The sequence below is a fragment of the Tenrec ecaudatus genome, chromosome 16 (genome assembly GCF_050624435.1).
Source record: "Tenrec ecaudatus isolate mTenEca1 chromosome 16, mTenEca1.hap1, whole genome shotgun sequence".
NCBI lineage: Eukaryota > Metazoa > Chordata > Mammalia > Afrosoricida > Tenrecidae > Tenrec > Tenrec ecaudatus.
In genome coordinates, this window is record NC_134545.1 from 25,418,941 (window position 1) to 25,432,474 (window position 13,534).

General features: G+C 56.4%; 1 protein-coding gene across 1 annotated transcript in view; it reads left to right on the plus strand.

Annotated features, from left to right (window-relative positions):
- Positions 1-6,298, plus strand: part of ASCC2 (activating signal cointegrator 1 complex subunit 2) — a 42,518-nt gene extending 36,220 nt beyond the window's left edge. The window contains exons 16-20 of the mRNA XM_075533759.1: positions 3,016-3,109; positions 3,204-3,331; positions 4,016-4,115; positions 4,879-4,958; positions 5,858-6,298. Of these exons, the coding sequence (XP_075389874.1) occupies positions 3,016-3,109; positions 3,204-3,331; positions 4,016-4,115; positions 4,879-4,958; positions 5,858-6,029 (574 nt within the window). The 3' untranslated portion in view covers positions 6,030-6,298. The remainder of the gene's footprint in view (positions 1-3,015; positions 3,110-3,203; positions 3,332-4,015; positions 4,116-4,878; positions 4,959-5,857) is intronic.
- The last annotated feature ends 7,236 nt before the right edge of the window (positions 6,299-13,534 follow it).

Here is a 13,534-nt window from a genome sequence, read left to right on the forward strand (position 1 = left end):
GAGGGCCCACCCATGCGGCTGCTGTTCTTACTCGGCCCTTGGGAAGGGAGCCCAAGCCCCAGAGGCTGCACAAGGGCTGCAGTCAGTTCTGTGTAGTCCCCACCCCGCCAGCCCAAAGCCAGCGCACAGAAGAATGGAGGCGGCCTCCACCCAGGGCTGTGTGGGCTTTGTCCTCCCTCCTGGCCCGTCCCCCACCCCCAACCCCATTCCAGAGACCTGATGTCACCACTTGGCTGGGTTTTCTTGCCTGGCATCTCAGTGATTTCCCCTGCAGGCCAGAGGCTGCATTCCACAGGACGCATTGCCAAACCTGCGGCTTCTAGAAAAGAGACCTCAGTCCCTAGCCTAGGACAGTTGTGCCACACACTCCCTGTGACCCCGGTGTGCCCTCCCTGCCTGCACTGCCCCAGGTGTCCTCCCCTGGGGTGGAACAGCATTTGCTTTTGGGGAGCTCTCACCCAGCCTCCCAAGTGTAAGACAGAAGGAAGGCCGCTGTGGAGGTGAGGAAGAGCCCAGGGCCCCTTCCACTGGGGTTCACTGGGAGCTGTTCTGACCGCCACGGCCCCCTCGAAGTAGCAGCGGGCAGCCTCAGTGCGTGCTCACCCGTCCCACTGTGGTGCCGACAGCTGTGCCACCAGTCTTCCAAATGCCAGCAGGGTCACCCACTGCGGACAGGCTTCAGTGGGTGTGGAGGCAGGGACCGCACCCCGAGCCCATCGATGAGGGTGCCACAGTGACTGTGTCCCCGCCCCCCGCCCGCCCAAGGGATAGTGTCCCTCATCACCCAGTACAGTAACACAGCCTCACACATCCCCATGCCCCTGCCCGTTGCCTGCCATCCAGGATGCAAATGCCCACCTCTGGGTAGAGAAGGGTCTCTGTAGTGTCCAGTGGGAAGCCGGGGGGCTGTTGGGGCTGGGCCTCAGGGCATCATAGGAGGCCAGCCATTTCCACAGTGGTGGGGAGCGGGGCCAAGTGCTGAGTGGCCGTGCCCACCCCTCGGGTGTGTGTCAGCGTGAGTTAGGGCATGGCTGGCACCAGCGCTAGTGACACTGTCTGCGACAGTGTTGGGAGATGAGCCCCTAAGTTGGAAGGTACTCAAAATGCTGTCGGACCCCAAGGGGTCCACTAGAGCCAGTCACCACCGCCCCAAACAGAGACCAGGCTGATTCAAGAAACTCTGGGTTTAGTCCCGCGCTCCTGCAGAAGGAAAATGGCCAGGGCTTCCCTCCAAGCGGCTCCAGAGTTCAGTCTTGACCCCGCAAGTTAATACACGAGAGACAAAGCCTTGAACTGTTCCCATGATTAGAAGAGCAGACGAGCAGGTTGTTTTGTTTTAATCAGTTTATTGGGGGCTCGTACAGCTCTTATCACAATCCATCCAGCCATCCATTGGGTAATCACATTTGTACATTTGCTGCCAACATCATTCTCAAAACATTTGCTTTCTGCTTGAGCCCTTGGTATCAGCTCCTCATTTTCCCCCTTCCCTCCCTGCTCCCCACTCCCTCATGGACCCTTGATAAGTTATAAATTATTTTGTCATATCTTACACTGTCCGACGTCTCCCTTTACCCACTTTTATGTTGTCATTCCCCCAGACAGGAGGTTATATGTAGATTCTTATAATCGGTTCCCCCTTCCTACCCCACTTTCCCTCCACCCTTCCGGTATCACCACTCTCACCACTGGTCCTGAGGGGTTCATCTGTCCTGGATTCCTTATGTTTCCAATTCCTATATGTACCAGTGTACATCCTCTGGTCTAGCCAGATTAGTAAGGTAGAATTGGGATCATGATAGTGGGGGGTGGGGGAAAGCATTGAGAAACTAGAGGAAAGTTGTATGTTTCATCGTTGCTACACTGCACCCTGACTGGCTCGTCTCCTCCCCGAGACCCTTCTGTAAGGGGATGTCCAGTTGCCTACAGATGGGTCTTGGGTCCCCAATCTGTACTCCGCCTCATTCACAATGATTTGATGTTTTGTTCTTTGATGCCTGATATCTGATCCCTTTGACACCTCATGACCACACAGGCTGGTGTGCTTCTTCCATGGGAGCTTTGTTGTTTCTGAGCTAGATGGCTGCTAGTTTACCTTCAAGCCTTTAAGACCCCAAACACTATATCTTTGATAGCTAGGCCCCATCAGCTTTCTTCACCACATGTGCTTATGGACCCATTTGTCTTCAGCGATCGTGTCAGGAAGGTGTGCATCATAAGAGGAGCAGGTTTTGCCAACTTCACAGGTTGCAATGGATTCTCTAAGAAAGCAGACCTCACAGTGATTGCTACATTCCTCCCGGGACTGTGAGACCAGCTTCCTGAGCCCTTGTTTATCTGAACACCTTACTCACCTTAATGCCCTTGCTGGCTCCCTTGCCTCTTTCCTGAGAGTTGGAATAGCCCTGTTGATTAAGCTTGAAAAGACAGTTTTATTGTCAGGGAGGGACCTCTTACATTTTGCATTTCTAACAAGAAAAATCTTGAATTCTGTCATGTCTTGTGTTGATGTTCGCTATATCGGAAATACACCGTGGCTGCCACCGTGGGCTTGAGCAGACAGCTGGTGTGGGCTTGGGCAGTGATGCCCTCCGTTGCCCTCCACGGGGTGGCGGCTACTGGGGCCGAATCAGCAGCAGGTGGAGGCGGTGCATCAGTTTGCTTTGCTTTCTGCTGCCGACCCAGATGGGGTCACACTGTATGCCTGTCAGTCCGCGCATATTGCTGCGGTTCCTGAGAGCCGCCTCACGACGCTCTGCAGCGCAGACAGCCCTGTGCGCGCTGGGAGGGCCCTTCGCTGGCTTTTCATCCTCCCTGGCAGACCTCTCTTTGCCCTCTGCCCGTTGAAAGGGTGGGTAGCTGCCCTTGGGGGTCCCCTCTCGAGAACCATTTGCGTGATGTGCGAGAGTCCCTCACCCCCTCACCAGTGTTTGAGGGCACGCATCGTCCTCCAGGAGCGAGCCCATGGCTCCCTGGCCCTAACGGTGTTCTCCCCTGTTTCTGTGTGGGCACCAGGAGGGAGGCGACGGCGCGGAGCCTGCTAAACGATAAGCGGGCAGTTGCTGAGCAGCGGCAGCGCTACGAGCAGTACAGCGTGGTGGTGGAGGAGGTGCGCAGCCCCCCGGAGGTCATCTGGGCTCGGGGAGGTGGGGGGAAGGCCCCGCCGGCCCGGAGCCCTCCAGCCCGTCCTCTGGCCGTCCCAGGTGCCTCTGCAGCCAGGGGAGAGCCAGTCCTGCCGTGACGACTACGAGGACGAGTACGATGACACGTACGACGGCAACCAGGTGGGCGCCAATGACATGGACTCGGACGACGAGCTCATCAGCCGCAGGTGAGGCCAGGGGCCGGGGACCCTGGGGGCCCAGCAGCTCCCCGTCCAGCAGCCTGTCCAACTGCAGGCGCTGGGGGAAACCAGGGTCCCCATCACACAGCCAATTAGTGGCAGCAGCAGGCCCTCGACCCCTCACCCAGCGCACCCTCACCCCCCAGCCTATCCCTTCCTTTGCAACCTGAATAAGGCCGCATTCATGAGGGGCTCCACAAAGTTTATGGAAATGTTTACCTTTAAAAAAAAAAATGAAGTGTGTGTGTGTGTGTGTGTGTGTGTGTGTCTTAGGTGAAGGGGTTCACATTTCACACCATCAACTCTACATTCAACTCCTCCCACCACTCCCCCTCCCAATACTTTACCTCCCCCCCACCCCTTTATCTTTTCACTTCATTTTCCCACAAACTTTCCAAAGCCACCCTGGACTTGGTATTCCGCAACAGTTTCTCAATTGCAGAAAAACCTCGAGTGGAGACTCCTCCTGCAGATACTAACAGGCTGAGATTGAAGTAAGGGTCCTGAGTCTGGCCCTTGTCACCCCAGAAAGCCGTGGGGCTGGAGCAGAGCTGGCAGGAAGGGCGTCATCGATGTGCTCTGGCTTGTGACCACTCCTGAGCCATGCCCTCCCCCCATGGGATTCCTTCCTCCTGCCACACTCTCTCCAAACCGACTCTCTCCCTCCGCCAGGCCCTTCACCACCCCTCAGGTGCTTCGAGCCAGAGTGTCCCGGGAAGCGCAGGAGGAGGATGACGATGACGAGGAGGAAGCTGAAGAGGAGGCCCCCAAGGTACCTCTGTGGCAGGTGGCAGGGTGGGCAGGGGAGCCAGCTATAGCCCCTGCGTCCCTGCATCTGGTCTCCACAACGCTCGACATCTCTGTGAGGAGAAGAGGGCTGTCTCCCGGGAAGGCACAGGCAACCCCAGTCACCGGGGGCCAGACTAGGGGCAGGCAGCTATTCACCAGAAGCCTGAAAAGATTGTCCAGCCCAGGGGGGTTCAAAATTGCATTTTGGGGGGCCACTGAGCTTTTTTTCCCCCAATGAAATCTTCTGGAAAGCTCCAGATCTAACATAGGTAAAGGCAGGGCCCCCTTGGTTGAAGGGAGCAGCTGCCCAGAGCCCCACCACATCTGCCCTCCCAGGCCCTTGGTCCCTGGCTGACAGAGCTCCCCATGAGTGGGAGTAGGGCGCCCCCAGCTCCCTGTGGCTTCCTCCTTTCCAGAGAAGGACAGCCCGATTTTCATGGAAAGCCTGCTTGTTTCTTGTGTCAACACTGTGGCCCTTCGCTGTTCTGAGGCAGCCTCCTGGCACTGTCTACAAAAAGCTGCCTGCTCTCGGGAGAGGGCTGGCCTCCAGGGGCCGCTCTGCTGTGCTAGACCACGGTGGCTTCCCCGGGAGGCCATCTTCTGTGGAGCCTCCGGGGAGGTGGAGGAGAGGGGCTCCCCAGAAAAGCAGGGCTGCAGGCTGGCTCAGCCTGGCCTGGGCACCAGGCTGCTACTGCGGGAATGAGCCACCTCAGGAGTCAACTCTTGTCTCCGCTCCTCCCCTGCAGCCTGATCACTTCGTGCAGGACCCTGCAGTGCTGCGGGAGAAGGCGGAAGCCAGGCGCATGGCCTTCCTCGCCAGGAGAGGGTGAGCATGCAAGGGGCTGATGCTGCTGGGAAGGGCCCTGGTTGGGGAGACCGCACCCTGAGTTAGATGCACGGTTACTGCTGCCATCCAGCCGAGGACCCTGAGGAACCTGTCAGAGGTCAGACCACTGGTAGGTGGTGGAGGGAGATTTGAACCAGGTGGCCCAGCTCTTGGGTCCACACTTGTAAGCATGGCTTGACACACATCTTCCAGGGGTTTCTCAGCCAGTGCCGAGGCTGCCCTGTGGCCATGGCTCACTCACTGGGGTGAGGTGTGACCGAGACAGACAGACACACGGCCGTCAAGACTGAAAGAGGCATGTGAGATGCAGCAACAGCCCATAATGCGCAGAAAGGGAGAGTGTGTATCGGGTCTGGGCAGGGAGGGGACTCTGTAGCCTGGCGGGGGCAGGTGGAAAAGGGTAGCCTGAGACCCCTCTCCCCAGCCCCCCATCTTCCTCTGAGGAAGTGGGTCAGAGATGGTGTACCTGAGTCGCGCTTCCTCATAAGACTAAGCCAGGTTGTCCCCTGGCGCTAGGATCCCACAGCACGCCCTGCCTGCTGGCCGCAGAGGGAAGGGGTCATTCTGAGAGCTGGGGGGAGCACCTCTGGCTCCTCCTCCATCGTTGCCCCTGAGCACAGAGCTGGGATGGATCCTAGCCACTGAGGGGTCTGGAAGGGTCTGGAGTGCAGGGCAGAGTAACTGGCTCATCTGTAACAGGTGGGCCTGTAGGGACGGGGGAGTGAGGTACAGCCAGCCCCTCACCTCTTCCTTCCTGCCAGCCTAGCCTGCTGTAGGGACATGGGTATCCTGGCTGGAGCCTGTGTCCTCTCACAGCGACCTCCAAGGCCTGCTTCCACCTGATGGGCTCTCCCGGGGCTGGGTTGTCTCTCACTTAGGTACCGGCATGACAGCTCAGCAGCAGTGGCTGGCAGCCCCCGGGGCCACGGGCAGAACCGGGACACAACCCAGGAGCGCAGGAAAAAGGAAGCCAACAAGGCGACCCGAGCCAATCACAACCGGAGAACCATGGCTGACCGGAAGAGAGGCAAAGGCATGATCCCATCCTGAGGTTGCCAATACCAGCAGGCTGCCGTGTCCCAGTCGCATGGAAGGCGTCGCTGTCCACCCAGCAGCTGGTCGTGAGAGCGCCTTCTTGCTGAACACACAGTGCCTTCTCCCACCGTGGAGGGCCCAGAGGCCCTCGAGCAGGCACCTGCCCATCTGCTGGTGGGAAAGGGACAGCGCTGAGCCCCCAAACCTCATGCAGCAAGACCCCCCTCCTTTTTCCCCTGGACTGCAGGAACCCTGCCTATTAAAACAAAAGGAAGGGTCTGTGAGTTGAGTTTTGGAAGCTTTTGACCAATGGCCCCTGGTGTGTGTGCGTGCCCCACGCCCCTGCTGCCCCGTTCTCCAATGGCAACTTCGCTCGGGAGATGACCAAGGTATCCTTGCTCTGCTACCCCCACCCCGTGCACCCTAGCTCTCATTCACCCCTCCTCCTGGTTGATCAGCAGTGTGAAACCACCAGCTGCTCCGTGGCAGGAAGGTGAGCCGTCTGCAGTGTCAGACACCCGCGGGAACAGTTGACCTCACCCTGTAGGGTCACTGCGCGTTGAAAGGACTCGCCGGCAGTGCGCTTGAGTGTGGTCTCCTCCACTTGCTTGTTTCATCAAGAGATTGACTCAAAAGACGCCCTGTCTCATTACCGTAATAAAGATAACCCCTTGCCAAATGGGATGGTCTTGACTGGCACAGAGGTCAAGGTTTGTAAGCCCATTTGAGGGGACATAATTCAGGCCGCAGAGGGGCTCCCAGGCCACAGCGTGAGAAATAGCAGGACAAGAATGGACACTTCGTTTGACCTTTGGCCATGGAGAGGCTTAGAGTCCCACAGGTGTGTCATCACAGCTGGCCGACGGATACCGCGCCAGCACCAGAGGCAGTGCCAGAAGGACTCCGCCTCCTTGCTCCCAGGGCCATGTCTCTCTCACTGCCATCGAGTCGATTCCAACTCATAGCAACCCACAGGGCAGAGGAGAGCCGATCCTGTGGGTTTCTGAGGCTGGAACTCTATTCCGGAGTAGAAAGTCTCATCTTTCTCTAGGAGAGACTGCTGGTCTTAAGCTGCTCACCTTGTGGCCAGCAGCCCAATGCGGAACCACGATGCCAAGGTTAGAGAGCTCAGGAGCCAGTCCCGATGCTGCTGCCAAGCCCTGCTCAAGCTTCTTAGTCAACCAGCTCCTAGCCTGGCAGCAGCTGTCAGTTACCCTCAAGCTGTTTCCATAACATTGCTAATCAATGGGGGGAGAGCAGTGGGTGATCCTAGCCAGGCCTGGCTCAGAGCCCATCAATGAAAGCCAGGGCCCCAGCCCAGCTGGACCCTGACAAATCGCCCTCAGTGCCAGTGCAGTTTACTTGCCCGTGGTTAGGATGAGCATCCGGAGCAGAGCAGCAGACAGGCACTTGACGAGTAGCCGCTGTCAGGTCAGTCTGTACAAGTGAAAATCAATAGCAATCCCTCTGTGTCGCACCAGATCACAGTGCATTTGCAATGCAGAACAGCGGCCGCGGTGTCCTCTGCTGGGGACGCAGCTGAGATCATGCTTGGCGTCAGCCCCCTGCTAGGGGGTAGCCAGGCTTTCTGCTGCAGGCACCGGCCAGAGCCCAAGCTCGGTGGCCGGACTGTTCTGTCCTCTTCCACTGAGCTACCCAGATGGTCCCTGTCTGGGTGGTGAGGCTACCTGCCTTTGTTGCTGTTCATAAAACTTCCCCCTTCCTCATCTTGTCCTCGGGGGCAGGGGACAGGCCTCCCATTTGCTTCATGCTCAAAGAAGACAGGAGCAATCCTGTCACTTGGACAGAACCATGTCAGGGTGATAGGGTGGTGAGAGAACAATGATTCATACTAAGAATTGGAAAGGCTTGTCAGGGCCACCTCCAGGGGCCCTGCTTTACTGAGTCCCTTACCTCAAGGGAACAAGTAAGCGCAGTGGGGGGGGGGGGGTCCCCAGCCCTGCCTCCTCACAGTGGGTTCTGCTGAGAACACAAGTGCAGAGAGGTTAGAGAACCTAAGGCTTGGCGGCATCGTGGGTGGCGCATCGGCCTGGTCAGCAGGCTGAGCACAAAGCCACCCTGTCGGCTGTCTACTCCACGGTCGGGAGGCCCAAGGGCAACGCTCCCCTGCCCCGTCGGGTGATGGGGCATCCAAAGCAACTCGATGGCAGCATGAGAGTGCTTTGCTCATGGAAGTTCATGCAGTTAACAAGGCACCCAGGGGCCCTCAGTCAGAGGCTGTCCCCTGAAGCACATGGCCTTAACCCCTGAGACGCATACCCGCCCTCGCTCTCCTCCTCCCACTCCAGCCCTGTCCTTCTGTGATAGCCTCACGACGTCCGACAGCTGCGGAACAAGCGGGTGGGGAAGCTCATGTCATCGCACCCAACTGATGGGACTCCATTGAGGTGTGTGTGACACCGTCCGACACTGTCCTGTAACTTTCAGATGCTATGTTCCCGCTCCTCCGCTCCTCTCGTTTTCAAATTCACTGACCCATTAGCCCAGCGGTTCTCAACCTGTGGGTTATGACCCCTTTGGGGGTCGCCCAATTCATAACAGCAAAATTACATTGATGAAGTAGCAGCGAAAATAATTTTATGATTGGGGGGCCACCGCAGCATGAGGGACAGTATTAAAGGGTCACGGGTTAGGAAGGTTGAGAACCGCTGCTTTTAGCCTGTTGTGTCTGGTCTGCCGCTAAGCACACAGAGTTCTTCACGTTGGTCTCCAGTGGAAAGGGGGAAAGGCTGGGGGTGGGTACAAGGGGTTTCTACTGAAATGGTGGTAACAAAGCTTAGGAAGCACTGAGGCCTGGGAGAGGGGTCAAGAGCCCGGGAAAGCCCAGGTCTCGGGTGAGCGTGGGCTTTGAGAGGTGGCAGAGGGAGAGTGAGCCCCACAGTTGGGGCCACAGTTTCTTGGGCAGAAAGTGCCTTGGGGCATAGAGACTCAGACTGATAGCGTGTCAAGGAAGGGCACATTTATCAAATATCTGCCAAATGCCGGGTACTATGCCGGGCATGTGTGAGAAGATCCAGCCCTGCCCACAGGCCAATGGGTGGAAAAGAAAGAAGAGATTTTTGAGAAATTGTTAAGAGTATGCTCAAGTCTTAATAATTTGATGAATGAAGAATAGGGTAGGAAGAAAAATAGGCAAGGTCAGCAGACAGAGGCTAAGAGCATATTGGTGCTCCCCACACTGTGCACCCTACTCGCTCCACCAGAAGGCCAGCACGCCCCTGGGCTTGTTCCTGGGCTCCCTGGAGCCTGGCCCCTGCTAAGGGAGTGGCAGAGGGGGTGTGGGAAAGGAGGGAGAGAGGAAGGTAGGAGCTGGGTCTTTGAAAGGAACTTGGCCCTGAAGATAGGGGGAGAGGGCGGGGATGTGAGGAGGAAGTGCCCACACCTAGCAATGATTTGTAAAAGGCCTGCATGGACTTGGGGAGCCTGGAGCGCCAGGTGGTTCTCTTGGCGGTTCCCAGGCCATGCAGAGGCTGCAGAACCAGGGACAGCCTGCAGCCTGACGTGTGTGTGTGTTCACGTGTGCACACATGTGCATTGTGGCGGTATTGTTAGGTAGCCAGGATAGGGATAGAGTGGGTTGTCCCTCCCATGCCTGCTCAGGCCCCCACAAAGGAGGTTGGGAAGGAATTAGGTGAACATTGAACACACCTATGAAAACATTAACTGGGCATGCTCCAATTCAGGCCCCCACCCCCACCCCAGCCAGGTGGGTGTTATACTTGGGGGCCTAAACTAGGCCCAGGTAGGCTTGATTCAGCTAATGGGGTCAACCAATACCACGACCACGCCTCCCAACCAGAGGTTTAAAATACCCTGGCAGCAGGCAGACGGTCGCTAGGACCCCTGCTCCAGGTCCGTGGCAGGTTGGAGAAGGTTGTCTCCTCTCGTTTAGGCTGCTCCTGTGCCCGGCTCGAGGTCCCTCTGCCCTCAGTTCACCACGTGTGAGCACGCAGTCCCACGAGGTGGCCCGTGTTCAGGGGTGAGCCCCAGTGAGGTTTACGTGTGGTTTGGCACGCTGCCCTGAAATACCATGTACTCTTTTGAAACTAAAACCTGAAACTTCTCCCGTCCTTCATAAAAACCTGCTTTGGTTAAAAACCAGGCGTCAGCGTGAATTCTTTCTCATGCGAAGCAAGGAACCGAGGTGGTCCCCACTCGAGACCCTAAGGACGTTATGCACACCAATAACCTCTGTCCTCTCAACAATTTCTCCGCGTGGAGACCCAGTGACATAGCGTAGACTCTCCCTTTTCCGAAGCGTTCCACACCGGGAGCGAAGAAGTTCAAGAGTGGCCCTCTAAGCAAATCCTTTCTCTTCTCTCCTCCCACCCGGTACCAGCAAAAGCCTCTCTGGTTTCGAGTGCCGTAGTTCATAGAAGACACCATATTTGTCTCTGCACCCTTTCTCCAGCCCCAGTGTTTCAAGGTCAACCCTTGTGCTGGCCTCGAAGCTTATCTCCCCCTCCAGGCACTGGGGCAGCAGCCAGGGAGGGGCCTTGACTGGCCAGAGGCTGTTGTTGGACTTTTTCCCGCCTTGGCCAAGTTATCAAATTTATTCTTTCTGAAGGTTGCCATCTCTAATTGTGTGTGTGTGTGTGTGTGTGTGGCCTGAAAACGAACATGAAATTCCAACTTCATATCACACAAGATTCCCTTCCAACAATTAAGAATCATCAAGAGAATTCGACACTGGCTCCCAAACCTGAAGCACCCTAACCCCCTAACCGGCTTTTAGCGCTGCAGCTTGCAACCCATTTAAGCTTCCATCTCCGGCCCTGGAATTCCATAGGATAGGGTGCCTAATCCTGTTTAAGAATTCCCTGGGCCTCCGCGGGTCTCTCCCAGCCAAGGGGCTTTGTCCGGCTTTACTTTGCTGTGGTCTGAATCACAACTAGGACGGTGCTTCAATCTCGATGCCCAAATATGAAGGGCTTGTTGGCATGGAATATGCTTTTTCTGGCTGCCAAACCCGCCCTCTGCCCTCCGCCCTCCGCCCTCTGATGGGCCCTTTAAGTGCTTTGCCACCCCTGGGGGGGGGGGGGGCGGGACAGTGGAGACTAGGATTCGCTTCTCTCCAAGGAGCCAGGAGAAGAGCCCACCTCTCCCCGGGGGTCTTAACCCCAAGTCATTGCAGGGAATTTTAAGAATTCTAACTACAGGGCATACCTGAAGGGTCTTCCCACCAGAAGGTGTGATCCACCCGGTCAATTCTTTCCCTTTCCCTGGGCCTCAACTGGTGGGCTTTTTTCACTCATTTGTGTGTAAGGGGCAGTGAAAAGAACACTGGAGTCAGGGTTGGGGAGGCCTTGGCCCTAGACTCCAACAAGCTAGGTGACCATGGGGCACTTACTTCCTCTCTAGGTCTGTTTCTTCTTATGGGAAACGGGATTAGCATTCTCCACCACCCTCTTGCCCCCTGGGTGATTGTGAGGCTCTGTGATGAGGTCCTGACCCAGGCCACACAGGAACCGGACAGAGAAAAAGAGTCGTGGGCCAGGCCGGTAAGTGTGCATGGGATGGGTGCATTGGGATCCTAGAAGAGGAACCCCACCCAGCCTTTTTGAGAGTTGACGCCTCCAAGCCAGGCCACGGCACAGCCTCAAAAACGCTATCATTGAATCCTTGAACCCAAGCCAGGCAGTAGTATAGTCATCCTGCTTGTTGAGAAGCTCAGCCATTCCTCGTGGCTGAGAAGTGGCCTGGTCAGTATTCAAACCCAGCCTCTAAACTAGCGGTTCTCAACCCGTGGGTCTCGACCCCTTTGGGGGGGGTGTCAAACAACCCTTTCACAGTGGTCACCCGATTCATAACAGTAGCAAAAATGACATTAGGCCCTAATACAGTTCCTCGTATTGTGGTGACCCCCCCAACCATAAAATTATTTTTGTTGCAACTTCATAACTGTAATTTTGCTACGTTTTGTTATGAATCGGGCGACCTCTGTGAAAAGGTCATTCGACACCCCCCCAAAGGGGTCGCAACCCACAGGTTGAGAACCACTGCTCTAAACCCTTCAAAGCCGTGCACCCAGCACTTTGACTTTCCTGCCTGCCTGCAGCGTTTAAGGCCGAAGCTACAGTGCACTACACGTGTGGTTGGTCCCGCGTGGAAAGAGTCTGTCCTTTTCAAAAGCATCCTTCTGTGGATACAGCCTCTGATTGAGGCAATCCATGGTCAGAGAAGCTGGGCAAAGACCCTGACGCTGATCAGCCCCAGGGCGCGAATTTCCCCCACATCCACTCTGCTACAGTCTCCCCAGTCTGGTAGCCCTGGGAAGGGCCAGTCTGAAGCAAGTGTTTGTTAGAAAAATGACATGAGCTGAGGTCATTGGGCAGCTGTGGACTCACAGCCCCAGGGTGGGAAAGGGTCTTGCGGTTGGAGGCCGGTGCGGGAGAGCGGTGGAGGCCGGCTCAGACAGCAGGGGCTGAGCGCCGGGAAGAGGACACAGCTGCGTTGCGATGCGTGCAAGTGCAGTGAAAGGTGCAGGGGAGAGATAAGAGGTGCCACGGAACACTGCGGCGGTTTAAGACAGTGTTCGGGATGCCGAAAACAAGACTGTCCACGGCACAGAGGTGAACACAAAAACATAATCAGGCCAGCGGAACAGAAAGGATGTCAGGCACACGGTTTTAAAGTTGCTGGGGCCAGAGAGGCACTTAGCCAATTCAGCTGCTGGCAGCAAAGCTCTCGCTGAAGACGGTGCAGGGAGCCCTAACTTCGTCTCTATAGCAACAGGGCAGAACCGCTCTGTTTAGGCCTGGACTAAGCCTAGTGGTGCGGAGCCTTTGGCATCGGGGGTTAGGTACTGGGCTGCTGGCGCAAGGTCTTAACTGGTACGAACCACCCGCTCCTCTGCTGTTGGCTCTGGTGAAGATGTACTGTCTGGAAGCCCACAAGGGCCGTTCTGCCCTATCCTATATATAGGGTTACCAGGAGTCCCAATGGGTTCAATGGCAGTGAACTGGGTTTCCGAGGTCCGGTGGCACCGTTGGACTGCTAATCCACAAGATTGGTGGTTCAAACCCATCAGCAGCTCCAAGGGAGACAGCTGAGACTTTTTATTCCCATAAAGATGTACAGCCTGGGAAACCCCAGGGAGAGTCTCTGGAAGTCGGAATTGACTTTATAGGAGTGGGTTTCAGTTTGGGGCTTGAAGCTGATCATGCGCATTAGCTCACGTAGCTTCCCGAGCACCCTTCGAGGGATGGGTATCCCATTCCCCAGACTTAGGCAAGGGGAAACGGCCTCTCCACAGTCACCAGCTGGAGCGCAGCAAAGAAAGAATTCAAATGCAGGTAGGCACTGCTGTCTCCATAGAGCACGCAGGTGAGAATGCAGAGGCCCCTGCAGCACAGCAGGCCCCATTTGGAAAGTTCCAGAATAGGAGAAATGAGGGGTCTTAAATGGCAGACTCAGAAACCTGACTTGATCTTGTGGGTCACGGGGAGCCACTAAAGGTGGCTGAGCAGAAGAGTTGATCTGGCAGCCTTATGAGGGGG